Source organism: Cetorhinus maximus, chromosome 13 (assembly GCF_964194155.1).
Source record: "Cetorhinus maximus chromosome 13, sCetMax3.hap1.1, whole genome shotgun sequence".
NCBI lineage: Eukaryota > Metazoa > Chordata > Chondrichthyes > Lamniformes > Cetorhinidae > Cetorhinus > Cetorhinus maximus.
In genome coordinates, this window is record NC_135891.1 from 62470778 (window position 1) to 62486704 (window position 15927).

At 45.1% G+C, this 15927-nt stretch overlaps 2 protein-coding genes across 2 annotated transcripts in view; one reads left to right on the forward strand and one right to left on the reverse strand.

The window, feature by feature from the left end:
- LOC144689198 (tumor necrosis factor receptor superfamily member 5-like) overlaps nt 1-10535 on the reverse strand; it is a 29648-nt gene extending 19113 nt beyond the window's left edge. Inside the window, exon 1 of the mRNA XM_078556311.1 lies at nt 10284-10535. Coding sequence (XP_078412437.1) covers nt 10284-10331 — 48 coding nt within the window. The 5' untranslated portion in view covers nt 10332-10535. The remainder of the gene's footprint in view (nt 1-10283) is intronic.
- Nucleotides 10536-14232: 3697 nt separating this feature from the next.
- Nucleotides 14233-15927, forward strand: part of LOC144688633 (AP-1 complex subunit gamma-1-like) — a 113158-nt gene continuing 111463 nt past the window's right edge. Inside the window, exon 1 of the mRNA XM_078555434.1 lies at nt 14233-14335. The gene's annotated coding sequence lies outside the window, so the exon portion shown is untranslated. The remainder of the gene's footprint in view (nt 14336-15927) is intronic.

Consider the following 15927-nt stretch of genomic DNA (forward strand, 5'->3'; position numbering starts at 1 on the left):
TAGCTTTTTTTATCCCTATACACTCAGTGCAAAATTAAATGTATTAGTGGGTATTTGTATGTTAGAATGAGACTAACAGAGAGCAGGATAACTCTAACATTAAGATTTGAATACAGTACAATTCAGTTTTTGTTTAACTTTTGTGCTCATTATGTTAGCACTGAGGAATGGAACTCTTACTAGTTCAGTCACTACCATCAGCATCAAACACTCCCAAATCAGGTACAGAGTAAAGTTCCTTCCATTCTGCTGAACAACATTCCTCAGTCCCAGCCTCAGTGTCTCCTCCTGCACCAAGTGTAATATTTGCATTTCTGACCTCTGAATTTGATTGCTGAACCATGCTCCAGCTATATTAGCTGCATCAAGACTGTCCAAGCCTATTTACATCAGATCCCTGTGGCCAGCTGATCGAGGAGATCTTCATCCCAGTGTGAGGCAGAGTTCAGCTCAGACAGTCCAGTTTTTCTCCCTGCCCCATCTGGTGGGCAAATAGAGGATGATCTCTGAGGCCTTCTGCAGTGCTGCTGCTGGGTTGCACATATGTACTGAAAGACTTCCCTCCCACTGTTCTCTCATCTGTGGGAACGCACTTGGGCCCTCTGCCCTCTGACCTGGCCACCAAGATCGGAAAGTGCCCTGCACCCTCCAAACTACTGTTGATGATATAAACACAACATTCAATGTTCAAAATAAAATATTGCCCTCGAGAAGCTGTTCGAATGCAGAAGAGTGGGTTTTCGTGGCACGATGTATGCTGGTGCCACCATCAACCTGGCAAAATCTTCTTGTGGGTTTGCTCAGCTGTATTTTGACTGACAACAGTTTAGAAACGCCCTGTCCATCTGCTTCCCTCATTTATTTTCATCCATGTTTTAAACACAGAGTTTTGGCTCACACAAAAGATAAAGCAGAAAAGAAATCCACAGTGAAACAGAAAGGAGTGATGTGGCTTTGTACTGTATGTGGCCTGGTGGGGTTTTCCTGTGAAAACTCCCCTGCCTCCTGTGGTTTTACCATTAACTGACATCTGGTTCTCCCCCATCCCACCCCACTGCAGTGAGTAAACCACTAGACTGCACCCAACGAATTTTATTCTGTTACTTTTATGATTTATACTTAATATAGTCATAATGGTCTGTGTACAGCATGTAAAGAAGAAATTGTTGTCTGAACTCTTCTTGTGCTGGTCTTTTCTCCCCTTCCTCAATCCTCGCTTCTCTCTGAAGATGTACAGAACAGCCTGTAATACGGTGTCGGCGATGCCGATCAGCTTTCAGTACCTCACTCAAGTAACTTTTCTTCAGTGAATCCAGCTAGTAAATGGTGGCAGCATCTTCAGCTGTGCAGAGCTTTCACAAGTCAGCCCAATCCTGACCTCACCCAAATTCAGCACATGTGTATTCAATGTGAAGGAAGTGGAGGGGGGACATGGTCCACAGGATAGCAATCGGGAGTATCGACCCCACCTGATTTACCTCCTCCCTACTCTAAAGGTGCTGAGGCCAATTGTTGTGCACCAGCTATCTTCAGCTAACAGACCACAAACCAAACTTAACATAGCAGCCTGGAGAGAGAAATGACAGAGAGAGCGAGAGAGAGACATGAAGTAGAGATTAGGGGCGAAATTTTATGGCAGCAGGATTTTACATTCCTGCCGAAGCCAACGAAGTTTAGAATCTCTCGCCGCATTTTACGGCCCCGTCCCTGCCGAAACAGGGCCGTAAAATTCTGCCCTAGGATTTTTTTGGATTGCTGGGGTGTAGATGATGACATCGATACTGGGACCTCTTCAGTTTTCCACTTAAATAAATAATTTAGGCATAGCCACAGAGGTATGATCTGGAAGTCCACTGATCATTCCAAATTAAACATTGCAAAGAGTGAGGAAGAATGCAGGAGGATACAAGAGGTCATAGGCCATTTAGAGGCGAGGGCAGAGAGGTGGCAGAGGCAGTGCACTGCAGAGACCTGTGAAGTAGTCTACTTGAAGAAAAAGAACAGTGAAAGGATGTACGTTCTAAAGATTCTTACAGAAACAGAGATCTAAGAGGGTGGATACAAAGATCTTTAAAGGTGGCAGAAAGAGAGTTCTAGGTTCTGTATGTTGGTAGATCTTGGCACCTTGATATAGGAAGGATATTAGAATCATAAAGAGGGTGCAGTGAAGATCCATTGGATTGATATTGGGAATGAATGGATACAGTAATGAAGAAAGGCTCAAAGATTGATGTCTTTATCATTGCAAGAGAGCAGGTTATTATAATAAGAGTTTTCAATATTATGAAAAGTCTTGACAGGGTATGATCTGCAGTCTATCCACCTCCTTAAACATCTATTTTCTCTCCATCATTGTAGAGTGTGTCTTATCTACAGGATGCACTGCAGAAACTTGCCAATGCCTCTCTGAGAAACACAATATACAGGGTACTAGTAAATTGCCTGTGGCATTTCCCCTGGTTAGTTGACGAATACAAGTTTTATGTACAAGATGGTGACTGAGTTGGGAGAGGGACGAAATAAAGTCTCTCCACATCACCACCTGGTGGCCATGGAGTTTTTTTAAATCTTTGCTCTCAGCATGTGGGTGATACTGGCAAGGCCACTTTTACTGCCCGTCCCTAGTTGCTCTGAATAGGTGCTGGTGGACTTTCTCCTTGAACTGCTGAACTCCGTGTGGTGATAGAGCCTGCGACTGCACAGCAAAATTGAAGGGCAAATGTTGGCAGATGCAATTTACAATGGTAGACAATGTCATGAAAATGTGCCCAAAAATCAGGACTACAGCAAGTAAAGTTTGGGGACAGGAAGTGCAAGGCCTGTGCAAGAATTTTACGAACACTTAGATAAGAAATGGGCGGGGAAATGGGATTAAAAATAGATAGTGTCAGTTGAGGAACTAGCATTGGCACAACTGCAAAAGGAAAAATGGACTTCATCTGTGCTGTGAAATCCTACTTCTTTGTAAATCATTGATTTTATTTAAAAAGGTGTTTTGCTTAAGCAGAACCACTTCATAGATTTCAAAACTGTCATTTGTTATAAAAACAGTCTTTGCTCCAAATAGATGATTTTTTTTTTTGCAGTCTTACAGGAAGAAAGTCTTGCCTTTATACTGTGCCTTTCATGACCACTGGCCATCTCAAAGCAATGAACAGTCAATTAAATGCTTTCTTGAGGTGTAGTCTCTGTTATAATGCAGGAAACATGGCTGTCAATTTGCACACATCAAGCTCCCCAAAACAGCAATATGATAATGACCAACTAATCTATTTTTGTGATGTTTATTGAGGGATAAATATTGGCCAGGACAATGGGGATAACTCTATTGATCTTCTTCGTGATAGTGCCATGGGATCTCTTACGTCTACCTGAGGGGGCAGACAGGGCCTGAGTTTAACACCTCATCCAAAAGATTGCAAGTCAACAGTGCAGCACATCCTCAGCATCACAGTGGAGTCTCAGTCTTGATTTTTGTGCTGAAGTCTTTGGAGTGGGACTTGAACCCACAACCTTCTGACACTTGGGCTACTAACTGAGCCATGACTGATGCCTAAGTGGCTGGCAGGAATTATCCCCCAAAAAAGAGTTTACCATGTGACTGCACATGGCAATGAGAACAATTCACCCACATTAGTTTTAGACATTCTTGCTGACCACACCTCCTGGATATGTATAATGTGGAAATCATCCAAACACTCACATCACTTTCACTGAAACTCTATGAGATATCTGTGCCCCTTCAACTTGTGCCTTTTGAGCATCCTCAATTTTAATTGCTATGCCTTCAGCCATCTAGGCCTGAGGCTCTGGAATTCCTTCCAGAAACCTCCTTATCTTTCTACCTCTCGTATATTTTATAATACTTGGTGAATTGAATAAAAAATATGAAGATAACAAGGTCTGTTTAAACAGCGCATTTTACAAACAAACATGCTCTTTAGATTAAAGCCCATGAAGTCTATGAAACCATAGCTTATTGGTGAGGCAGGGGGCAGGGTGAGAATGGTGAAGGGGTGGTTTACTTTCAAAAGTCCCTTTGTTACAGACAAATCAAAATACCATGCTTCCAATAGAATAACAGGGCTGCAGAAAATACTGATTGGCTGCAGTACCAAAGGGAATTACCTAGAAATCCCATTACATTGCTTATTTCACAACAGTTTCACTAAACCGAAGGTTGTTCACATTTTGGTGTGCAGCATAATACCACAAAAGGGAGGCAGACTTCCTCCAATCGTAGCAGAACATTGATTTCCTACCACCTCTGCACAAACATTAAAGTACAGCTTTCGTTAGATTATTGATTCATGAACATTACCCATTTGTGCATCAGCCTTGGCTCAGTGGTAATACTCTCACCTCTGGGTGAAAATAACATGGGCTCAACCTTGACATGATCTAGGCTGACAGAACAGTACTGAGGGAATGCTGCACTGTCAGAGGTGCCCTCTTTGAGGTGACACATTAAACTGAGGCCTTGTCTGCTCTCTCAGGTGACATAAAGGATACCATGGTGCTATTCAAAGGGAACAACTTTTATCCCTCAGTCTGTTTGTGCACAAATGAAAGTTCCACTTGTGGAGCCAGCAGTATATCTACCTTTCCTGACCTATATCAGTAAAAAGAAAAGGAAATGTTTTGTTTTATCTTTGTTTTGAATATATGCCTTTTGGAACCGGCTTTGTACTTATCACACATCCTGCTTTCTCTCTAGCAAGTACCACTCTGCAGATACCTGTTATGTAAAATGCTGTCAAAGACACCATAAAGGGTGTAATCCACACCCACAGAACTGTCACTTGCATTCCTAGAACGTTCTTGCTTCTCACAGCTGAAATGCTCATTGTATTGTAATGCCAAAAAAAGTCATCATTTAAACATTACAGGCACAAAGGTTTTAGCATTTAACTCATCTGTCTCCTGTGACATGCACATAGGTGAGTTGCTCTATAGAAACTTGATGGGCCAAATTTTTATTCTTTGATGGAATGTGGGTGTCACAAGCAAGTCCAACATTTGTTGTCCATCTCTTGAATTGCCGTTGAACTGAGTGGCTTATTAGTCCATTTCAGAGGGTCGTTAAGAGTCAACCACATTGCTGTGGATCTAGATTCACATGTAAGTCAGACTGGGGAAGGTATAGCAGATTTCATTCCCTTATGGTGAACCAAATGGGTTTTTAACAATAATTACTGATAGTTTAATTACACCATTTCTGAGACTAGCTTTCAATTCCAGATTTTACTAATTGAATCTAAATTTAAATTCCACCAGCTGCCATGAGTGGGATTTGAACCCATATCTCCAGAGTATTAGTCTGGGCTGCTAGATTACCGGTCCAGTGGCATCATCATCTCCCTAGTGGCCACCTTCTGTGCCATAATGACTCAATGAATCTTTAGATGACATGGGATAATTAGAGCTGGTGCAAAGTATTTAGTAAGATATATAGATGCATATTATAAAATACTCAGCCCCAATTTTAATATAATTTTGTACAAATTTTCATTATTTTATTTTATATATTACACATCAATATGATAACTTACAGAAACTCAGGATGTGGAGAGATAGTGTTGGTTGGAGGATAGGGTTTTCTCTTCAGTACAGGCTGTGAAATGGGATATGCAAAACTAAAATGCTAAAGTGTTACCACAGTTCTCCTTCTTAAGCAGTCCCTCGGGATCGAGGATGACTTGCTTCCACTCCAGTTCGATGGGTTCTGAGATGGCTGATAAGCCCACTGCGAATGCCACATGCAGGGCAGGTGGTGCTTAAAGGGTCAGGTAGCTGAGGCGTTTGGAGGTTTGTGCACTCCGCCTGACACCTCGACTTCACCTCTGCATGTTCCCGTCAAAGTCTCTCAATGTGTTTGATGCCGTCCCAAATAAGCCTTCTCCATTTTTATGGGTCACAAGCCATGGACTCTGATAAATCGGCAAGGATGTTTGACCTCTTCAGGAATGCTTTGAGGACATCCCTAAAGCATTTCCGCTGTCCTCCTGAATGTCTCCTGCCTTAACCGAGTTCCAAGTAGAGCAGTTGCTTCGCGAGTCTGGTGTCAGGCATACACACAACATGTCCCGCCCAGCGGAGTAGGTTTTGAGTGATTAACATCTTAATGCTGGGCAAGTTGGCTCGGGAGAGGACAGTGCTGTTGGACCACCTTTATGCCACTGGATTTAGAGGATCTTGCCAAGGCACTGTTACCATTGTAAGACCTGGGATTCTTAGATTTGATACTAAATCAGATTGTTAAATTACAAAGCCAAGATGTCAAAATATAAATCAGGATGTAATCATCAAACCTTATAATGCTTGGGTCAGACTGCTCCTTGAACACTACATTCATCCCTGATTATCAAAAATACAAGGGAGATATTGAAGCTCATGTTGCAGGAAAAGCCACGAGTCTGATTTCTAATACCAGGAGTTAAATCATGAGAAACTTGGACTGTTCAGCCTTTACAGTTTGAGAGATCATGTTATAGAGGTGGAGAAGATTACTAAGGGTATAGAAAAAGTAACCCAGTACATTATATTAAATTAAATAGGAGTAGGACTAAGGGACACAGGTTCAAACTAAGATGGAACTCCCACAGAAAGGCAATACTCTAGAATCATGTGAGAAACAATTGATGCTACAATTAGAATCGCTCTGGATGGATGAATGAAAATGGACCAATTGGCTTTCCTATTGCGATCTTGTCAAATCCCTCTCCAACACAAGCCAAGTCTCAAGTGATCATGATAGGCATGAAGATCAAAATATAACAAACGAGCAACTTAACTTCGTAACTGGAAATCATCTGCTGGTATTCCACAGTGTAATTGCAAGTCCATTGTATTTTCATATAATCTATCATAGAATGATTACAGCACATATCCAATTTTCTTTTGAAAGCCACCATTGAATCTACCTACAGCACATTCTCAGGCAATTCATTCCAGGTGCTAACCTCTCATTGCATAAAAAGGTTTTTCCTCATATTGCCCCTGATTCTTTTACCAGCCACCTTAAATGTGTGTCCTCTGATTCTTCACTCTTCCACCAATGGGAACAGTTTCACCCAATCTACTCCGTATAGGCCTCATGATTTTGAACACCTTGTTAGTTTTCCATTGATACATATACACTGATGAAAAGATTTCACAGAATCACAGAATCTTTACAATGCAGAAGGTGGTCATTCAGTCCATTGAGTCTGCACTGAAAGAGCATTATACCTACTCCCACTCCCCTGCCTTATCCCCGTAACCTTGCACACTCTTTCTTTTCACGATTAAACCTGCCTCCACCACCCTTTCAGGAAGATTGTTCCTGACTCCAACCACCCTCTGGGTGAAAAGAAATTGCCTCACATCACGTCTACTCCTTTTGCCCATTATTTTGAATCTGTGCCCTCTAGTTCTTGATGTTCTCTTGAGTGGGAACAGTTTCTCACTATGTACCCTGTCCATACCCCTCAGGATCTTGAATACTCTATCAAGTCTCCTCTCAACCTTCTTTTCTCCAAAGAAAACAGACCCAAACTCTCCAATCTATCTTCACAGCACAGTTCTTTATCCCTGGAATCATTTTTGTGAATCTCCTCCTACTCTGCCTTCACATTCTTCCTCAAGTATGGTGCTCAGAATTGGACTCAGTAATCCAGATAAGGCCTAATTAGTTTCTTATATAAGTTCAACATGACCTCCTTACTCTTGTACTCAATGCTCCTATTAATAAAACCTTGGATACCATATGCTTTATTAACTGCTCTCTCCACATACCCTGCCATCTCCAATGACCTATGTACATATACCCTCTGTTCCTGCACTTCCTTTAGAGGCTCTCCCTTTATTTTATACTGTCTCACCATATTCTTCCTGCCAAAATGAATCACCAAACGCTTCCCTGCATTGAACTTCATCTGCCACATGTCTGCCCAATCCGCCAACATGTCTATGTCCTTTTGAAGTTCAAGACTATCCTCATCACAGTTGACAACATTTCCAATCTTCATATCATCTGCAAATTTTGAAATCAGTCCCTTAACACCATAAAGGTCATTAATATATATCAAGAAGAGCAAGTCTTCTACATGTTGCCTTTCATAACCACGGACATCCCAAAGCACTTTACAGGCAATGAAGCACTTTTGAAGTGTAGTCTCTATAGGAAATTGGGCAGTCAGTTTGCACACAGCAAACTCCCACAAAACAATGATGTAACAATGACCAGATAATCTGTTTTTGTGATGTTGATTGAGGGAGAAATATTGGCCAGGACACCAGTGGATAACTCCCTGCCTTTCTTTGAAATAATACCATAAGATCATTTATGTTTACCTGAGAGGACAGACAGGGCCCCAGTTTAATGTGTATCCAAAAGATAGCACCTCCAACAATGCAGCATTCTCTCAATACTGTGCTAGAGTGAGCCAAACATGCAGTGGGACTTAAATCCACAACCTTATGGCTCAGAGGTGAGAGTGCTACCAACTGAACCATCACTGATGCTTATTAATAGCCACAAATCTTGGCACCTCTGTGAAGAATAACCCTACACTCCCTTGCTTGCAGTCATATGATATACATTTTGAATTTGCTTTACATTAGTATTTGCATTTTCTTGTAGCTTGCTCTGACTAACACCAGATACTAAAGATCTAGGTATCTCTGTGCTCAACAGAAAGTTTGGCAATTCAGAGGCTTATTATAAACATTGCTTTGGTGAGTAAATGTTATCTGTAATTCCCTTCCTCCCAACTGCACAACAACCATGTCATACACCCCTCCTCAACAAAACTGAACAATCATCACATCTTTGGATGACAATCCTCAATAGGTTGAAAAGAAGATAGAAAGTATTATTTCAATATTGCGTTAGTTTAATCCAAGTAGTAACTTTCACTGGAGCATAGGAGCAGAAATAGGGCCACTTAACCCCTCAAGTCTGTAATGCCACCATTCAGTGAAATCATAGCTGATCTGCAACCTCACTTCATACACCCACCTTCACCCCAAATCTTTTAATATCATTGGTTAACAAAAATCTATCAATCTCAGATTTAACATCATCAATTGATTTATCATCAATTGCTATTTGCAAAGAGAATTCCACGCTTCTACCACCATTTGTATGTAAAGGTGTTCCCTAATTTCACTCCTAAAAGGTTTGGTTCTAATCTTTAAACTACATTGCTTAGTCCTAAACCAGGTGAAATGGCATTTTCTCTGTGTTTGGTCAATTTTCACCTGTATTCTTGGGTCTCAAGGGAGGGGGCAACATCGTGTGAACACCTTCCCCTTAATATCCAGGAAGGAATTTGAATATGCTTGGGAAGAAAAGATGTGGAGTGCCAAGAGGAAAGATGGGGGAAATTTGCATAGCTCTATCAAAGAGTCAGCACAAGACCAATGGGCCAAATGGTGGTCTTCTGCTTTGAAATGCAATTCTATGATGCTGCAAACTGTACACTACTGCACCATTAGCGCAGAGGCACTGGTTGTACTCACCGAGAAGATGGAACCTAATTCGTTATTACAACTAAGTTCAGCTTCTGGCTATAATGCAATAAACAGTGACTTCAGTCTTAACACAGCTTCGATCAAAGAGACTACTTGGAGTGAATAATTGAGCCTGAGACTTCTGCAGCCCTCAGGGTTATATCCTCACTGCTAGAACACAAGCACAGCACAATGTGTACATTATCTTTCCTACCTTGGGACATAAGCATTGAATTACATCGGGTTTACAGTACAGGAGCAGGGCCACTCAGCGCAACCAGTGATTATGTTATGCATCAGCCTCCTCACACTCTTTATTTACTTCACCTCATCTTATCACCATATAGCTTCTATTATTTTCCACTTTCTGCACTTTATCTTCTTTCTCCCCCCACCTCAACCAGTCCATGTGATAGTGAGTTCTACATTCTCACCACATTAAACCATGTTGGTTGAGACTTTCACTATAGCTTCAATACTAACTGACAATTGAAAGCAGTAACTAATAGTCGTCAGCGCGTGGTGCTCGCAAGATGTTTCCCCCTCCCTTAAGGTCCAAAAGTACAGGTGAAACCCCACAATTAAACAGGGGCCAAACACAGAGAAAATGCTATTTCACCTGGTCTCCCACCCAATCACTTCTTGCTTTCTGCCTTCCATGCGTGTACTCGCTTACTATACGTAGAAATAATATTTTTTCTTAAAAATACGTTTTTAAAAGGCAACAATGTAATTCCATTTTAAAAGATCTCAGTATTTAAACAAAATTTCGCCTCACTGAAACTTACCTGTGACAAACATAAAATACAGCAAACCAGGAAATTTGGGCTCAGCATTTTGTCCAGAACTTACACCAGATTTTCCCTCTTTTTTTTTGTTGCCAATGATTTTGACGATCCCGGGTGGATGCTTGATAAATATTTGTCTAGCTTAACAAGGAATTCTTTGTCCAAAGCGATGGCTCTTTTGTTGCAAATGCTGTGAGATCAACCCGAGGAGAACTTATATTGAGGCCAGTTCCTTTCTCTCCTCCCCTTTCGCGGTATTTTCCGAGGGGCTTTCCAGTTGCGGTCCCATCTCATCACAACATTACTGTTTTGCTTTTGTGTGTTTCTGTGTCGCCCGTGTCAGCACCGATATTCCCATCAAGTGACATCACCCATTTTTAAAAGCCTGGAGATAAGTTCAGGTGATATAAAATCATTCATGTATTTACACTTGAAACTGACAGTGTCCGATTTCGGGCGCAAGAATCTTTCTTTCTAATTTCACACAACCATTTTCTTTTTTTGGGTTTTTTTCGAACAGTTTATTTCCTCTTTCGCAGAATGGCGCAAGGGTGAGTTGCCTGGACAAATGACCAGTTTAACATTTACTATTGTGTTTGTTAGATCTATCGCCTCTGCAGTCCTGGAGTATTAGGAGTGGGTGAGCTGAACTGCCCAGTGTAAAGAGAGAGCTCCCCATTTTGGAGTGAGTAGGGGTGCGACCAAAGACAACCTTTGCGGGTCCTTGAAAACGTTGCTGTATTGGGTGGTTGTGTCTCCCCCCCCACCCCCAGCCCGGGACAGAGTTAAAAATATTAAACCCCACAAATGTAGCAACTTAGTGGGCATACCGTGACCTCACTGCATCACCACGGAAGAAATCCCCATGATCTCAGACTGAGGTTTTGGCGAGACTGGAGGCTCCCAGGTTTGGTGGTACAAGGTGAGGAAATTCTTTGTGCTGGATGCCACAGTGTTACTCCATTTCACTCAGCCCAAGAGCTCCCCAACCTCACAATCCCCCTAGGGATCTCAGGTGCACCTGCTGCCACATCTCAGAGCAGCAAAATGTGATATATCACTTTTGCTCTTTTTGGATAGCACTTGGATTTCCAGTGGGTTAACAGTCCTCCATATAAGATGTAATAGTATTCTGTTTTATAGAGGTTTAATACTGCAGCATATCTCAGTATTAAAGTTATATATCAGGTGCAAAGCTGTCCATTAGGTGTGGGTAAATATCCTGCAGAGCAATAAAGAAAATGCTGTTACCAGCCACAGTGCTGTCTAACCCACCCACATAAGCAACTTTATACCATAAAAATATAAGATCCTGAGGACAGTTGGCAGGGTGGATGCTGAAAGGATGTTTCCCCTTGTGGGAGAGATTAGAACTAGGGGACACAGTTTAAAAATAAAGAGTCACTCATTTAAGACAGAGATGAGGACAAATTTTTTCTCTCAGAGGGTCATGAGTCTTTGGAATTCCCTTCTTCAAAAGACAGTAGAAGCAGAGTCTTTGAATATTTTTAAGGCAGAGCTAGATATATTCTTGGTTAACAAGGGGGTGAAAGGTTATCGAGGCAGGAATGTAGAGTTGAGGTTATATTCAGATCAGCAGTGATCTTACTGAAATGTGGAGTAGGCTCAAGGGGCCGAATGGCCTACTCATGCTCCTAATTCGTATGTTCATAAATTCTAATACTTCATAGAAAAAACACGTCTTTAATTTCACCTGTAGTAATATTCACCCTCCCTTCCACAAATACTAAGACAATGCCTAATCAAGCTCTCAGCCCTGCATACAGACTCTCCCTTCAATATTGCCACATGTTCAGTTTGCTTATCATCTTCAGAGGCCTGCACCAGTAAAAAATTAAAATTGCAGAGATCCATTTGTGCGTCTCCTAGTTAATACACTGCCAGCATCCAAACACACCAGAAACAATACGCTATAAAAGCAAAATACCGCGGATGCTGGAAATCTGAAATAAAAACAGAAAATGTGAAAAAACTCAGCAGGCCTGACAGCATCTGTGGAGAGAGAAACAGAGTTAACATTTTAAGTCTGTATGACCCTTCTTCACAGCAACATTGTTTTTTCTTAACATTCTCAGGATATAGATATCACTGGTGAAATGACTATTTATTGTCCACCCTAATTGCCCATGAGGTGGGCTTTCTTCTTGAGCTGCTGCAGTTTATGTAGGGTAAGCACTCTCACAGCGCTGCTCAGTAGAGATCCAAGATTTTCACTCAGCCACAATGCCAAATGGTTTCCATTAAGAAAATCTTGGCACCTATGTTTAGCTACAAATCAATGTAAAATTGCAGTTTATACATTCTTGTTAACTTGAACTGATCTCTGCTCCATCTCACTGCTGGTTGCAAATCAGCATTTGTTTCTATAATTTCACCTCCCAATTTTTTATCACCAGGATATACTAATACATTCTGCATAGTGTTGTTCTCATTCTCTTTAAAACATCATATCCTCTGACTCACCATGAGTAATGTTACAGAACATCTTCTTAAGCAGTTCTTCAGAATCGTGGATGACTTTCTTCCATTCCAGTTCAATGGGTTCTGGTAAGTCCAATGTGTGATCTGCAGACTCTGCCACTTGTGGGGCAGCTGGTGCTTGAAGTGTTGGGTAGTTGGGTCGTTTGGAAGTTTGTGCGCTCCTTCCAATGCCTCAACTTCGCCTCTTCACGTTTCTGAAGTTCAGGTGCCTTCCTGGATAAGCCTTCTCCATTTTGGTCGATCATAAGCCAGGGTTTCTCATGAATCGATGAGTATGTTTGACCTCTTCAGGGATGCTTTGAGGACATCCCTAAAGCGTTTCCACAGTCCTCCTGGGAGTCTCCTGCCATGACCAAGTCCTGAGTAAAGCAGTTACTTTGGGAGCCTGGTGTCAGGTATACAAATGACATGTCCTGTTTAATGGAGCTACAGAACATCCAGCAGTATTGTACACCAATCTATTTTAAAGTGGCATAACATTCCGTAACATGAATATACATATGAACAAAATCTCACATATGGGACACACCCTTTTGTCCACAAACCTTTACTTCATCTTATCATGATTTTTGATCACACTTTTGTGTTAACATTTGCCAGGCTTACTTGAGGGGTAGTATGGCCTACTCCTGCTCCCACTTCTTGTTGTAAATTACTATACTAACATTTTCTATTCAGTTATTTGTGGCTAATTATCATCACCTGAACAGCCAGTGGAAGTAGAATACAGTTTGACAGAGAGAAAGATATAAATAGATAGAAAGGTTTATGAAGGGGCTAAAGTACCAGTTTAAGGTCTGATTTCAGTAAAGATATATATCAAAACTTCGGGCATTAAAAAAGTTGCAGTAAAAAAACTGAAGTAAAAACAGAAAATGCTGCAAATACTCAGCAGGTCAGGCAGCATCTGTGGAGAGGGATAAACGGAGTTAACATTTCAGGTTGTAACCTTTTATCAGAGTTCAATGCAGTAAAAAAACTGTTTACTCGGATATAATTAGGAGAAAACTGTGATATTGTGCGATTTACAAGTCAGGCGTGGCATTTTTGAATCTTGGAAATCAAATCGGATTTACAGACCGCAAGTTATCACAATCCAGTTCTACTCACAGTTTTGTGGGGAAATATTTCCTTTCAGGGTCTGAAAAATCCCATTTCTTCCTTTATCTGCTGCAATTTACTGGATGCATATAATGAGCGTAAATTCCAGGGGGATTTTTTACTTCAGGAATTGGTGGCTGGAAAAATCCCTACATTCCTGCAATTGAGCAGTGACTCCGGCTGCGGCCGGGACTCGAGCGTGCAACTACAACTCCCACAGTACACAGCGCTCCGTCCGCAGGAAAGCGCCTGGCTGTGAAAGCAGCCGGGAGTTGTAGTCCAAAGCCAAACCGAGCGCCCTTCAGCGGAGCGACAGGGAACTACAGCTCCCAGAATGCGCGGCGGGCGGCAGCACATGCGCGTTGGCCATCTCTAACTTGAAACGGCCGCCATCTTTCGGCTAGAGGGGATAGTAGGGAGATTGTTGTCGGTTTGCGCTTTGGGTTATGGTGAGTATCGGGGGTGCTGACAGCAGCCCCAAGCGGTGGTCGATCATCTTGTAATCCTTTAGGATGTGGCCCAAGCGCGGTAGGGGCTGAAGTACACTCCAAAAGGGTATTTCATGATTGTGTACCAAGGGTTTGGAGTGAGGAGGAGCTGTCACCCCACCGTCCCCATTCTCCTCAGTGACAGGTGCACCGACGGCGCTCAGCTGCGGGGGAGAGAGGGGGAGGGGAGGGGTCGGGGGAGAGAGGGGGAGGGGAGGGGTCGGGGGAGAGAGGGGGAGGGGAGGGGTCGGGGGAGAGAGGGGGAGGGGAGGGGTCGGGGGAGAGAGGGGGAGGGGTCGGGTGGGGGGGAGAGAGGGGGAGGGGTCGGGTGGGGGGGAGAGGGGGAGGGGTCGGGTGGGGGAGAGAGGGGGAGGGGAGGGGTGGGGGGGAGAGAGGGGGAGGGGAGGGGTGGGGGGGAGAGAGGGGGAGGGGAGGGGTGGGGGGGAGAGAGGGGGAGGGGAGGGGTGGGGGGGAGAGAGGGGAGGGGTGGGGGGGAGAGAGGGGAGGGGTGGGGGAGGGGTGGGGGAGGGGAGGGGTGGGGGAGGGGAGGGGTGGGGGAGGGGAGGGGTGGGGGAGGGGAGGGGAGGGGTGGGGGAGGGGGGAGGGGAGGGGTGGGGGAGAGAGGGGGGGGAGAGAGGGGGGTGGGGGAGGGGAGGGGTGGGGGAGAGAGGGGGGGGAGAGAGGGGGGTGGGGGAGGGGAGGGGTGGGGGAGAGAGGGGGGGGGAGAGAGGGGGGAGGGGTGGGGGAGAGAGGGGGGAGGGGTGGGGGAGAGAGGGGGGGGAGAGAGGGGGGAGGGGTGGGGGAGAGAGGGGGGAGGGGTGGGGGAGAGAGGGGGGAGGGGAGGGGTGGGGGAGAGAGGGGGAGGGAGAGAGGGGCAGGGTGGGGGGGAGGAGGGCAGGGTGGGGGGGAGGAGGGGAGGGAGAGAGGGGGAGGGGTGGGGGAGAGAGGGGGGAGGGGTGGGGGAGAGAGGGGGGAGGGGGAGGGGTGGGGGAGAGAGGGGGAGGGAGAGAGGGGCAGGGTGGGGGGGAGGGAGAGAGGGGCAGGGTGGGGGGGAGGAGGGGGGGAGGAGGGGGAGGAGGGGTGGAGGGAGGGGGGAGGGAAGGAGAGAGGGAGGAGGGGGAGAGGTGGAGAGGGAGGGGAGGGAGGGAGAGAGGGAGGAGGGGGAGAGGTGGAGGGAGGGGAGGGAGGGAGAGAGGGAGGAGGGGGAGAGGTGGAGGGAGGGGAGGGGGAGAGGTGGAGGGAGAGGGGGAGGGAGGGAGAGGGGGAGGGGGGGAGAGGGGGAGGGGGGAGGGAGGGAGGGGGGGAGGGAGGGAGAGGGAGGAGGTGAGGGAGGGAGGGGGGGAGGAGGGGAGGGGGGGGGGGAGGGGAGGGGGAGGGGAGGGGGGGGGGGGGGGGGGGGAGAAGGGGAGGGGGAGGGAGGGGGGGGAGGGAGGGAGGGGAGGGAGGGGGGGAGGGGGAGGGGGAGGGGGGGGTGGGGGAGGGGAGGGGGGAGGGGTGGGAGGGGGCGGGGGAGGGGCGGTGGGCGGGGGGGTGGGGGGGAGGGGAGGGGGCCG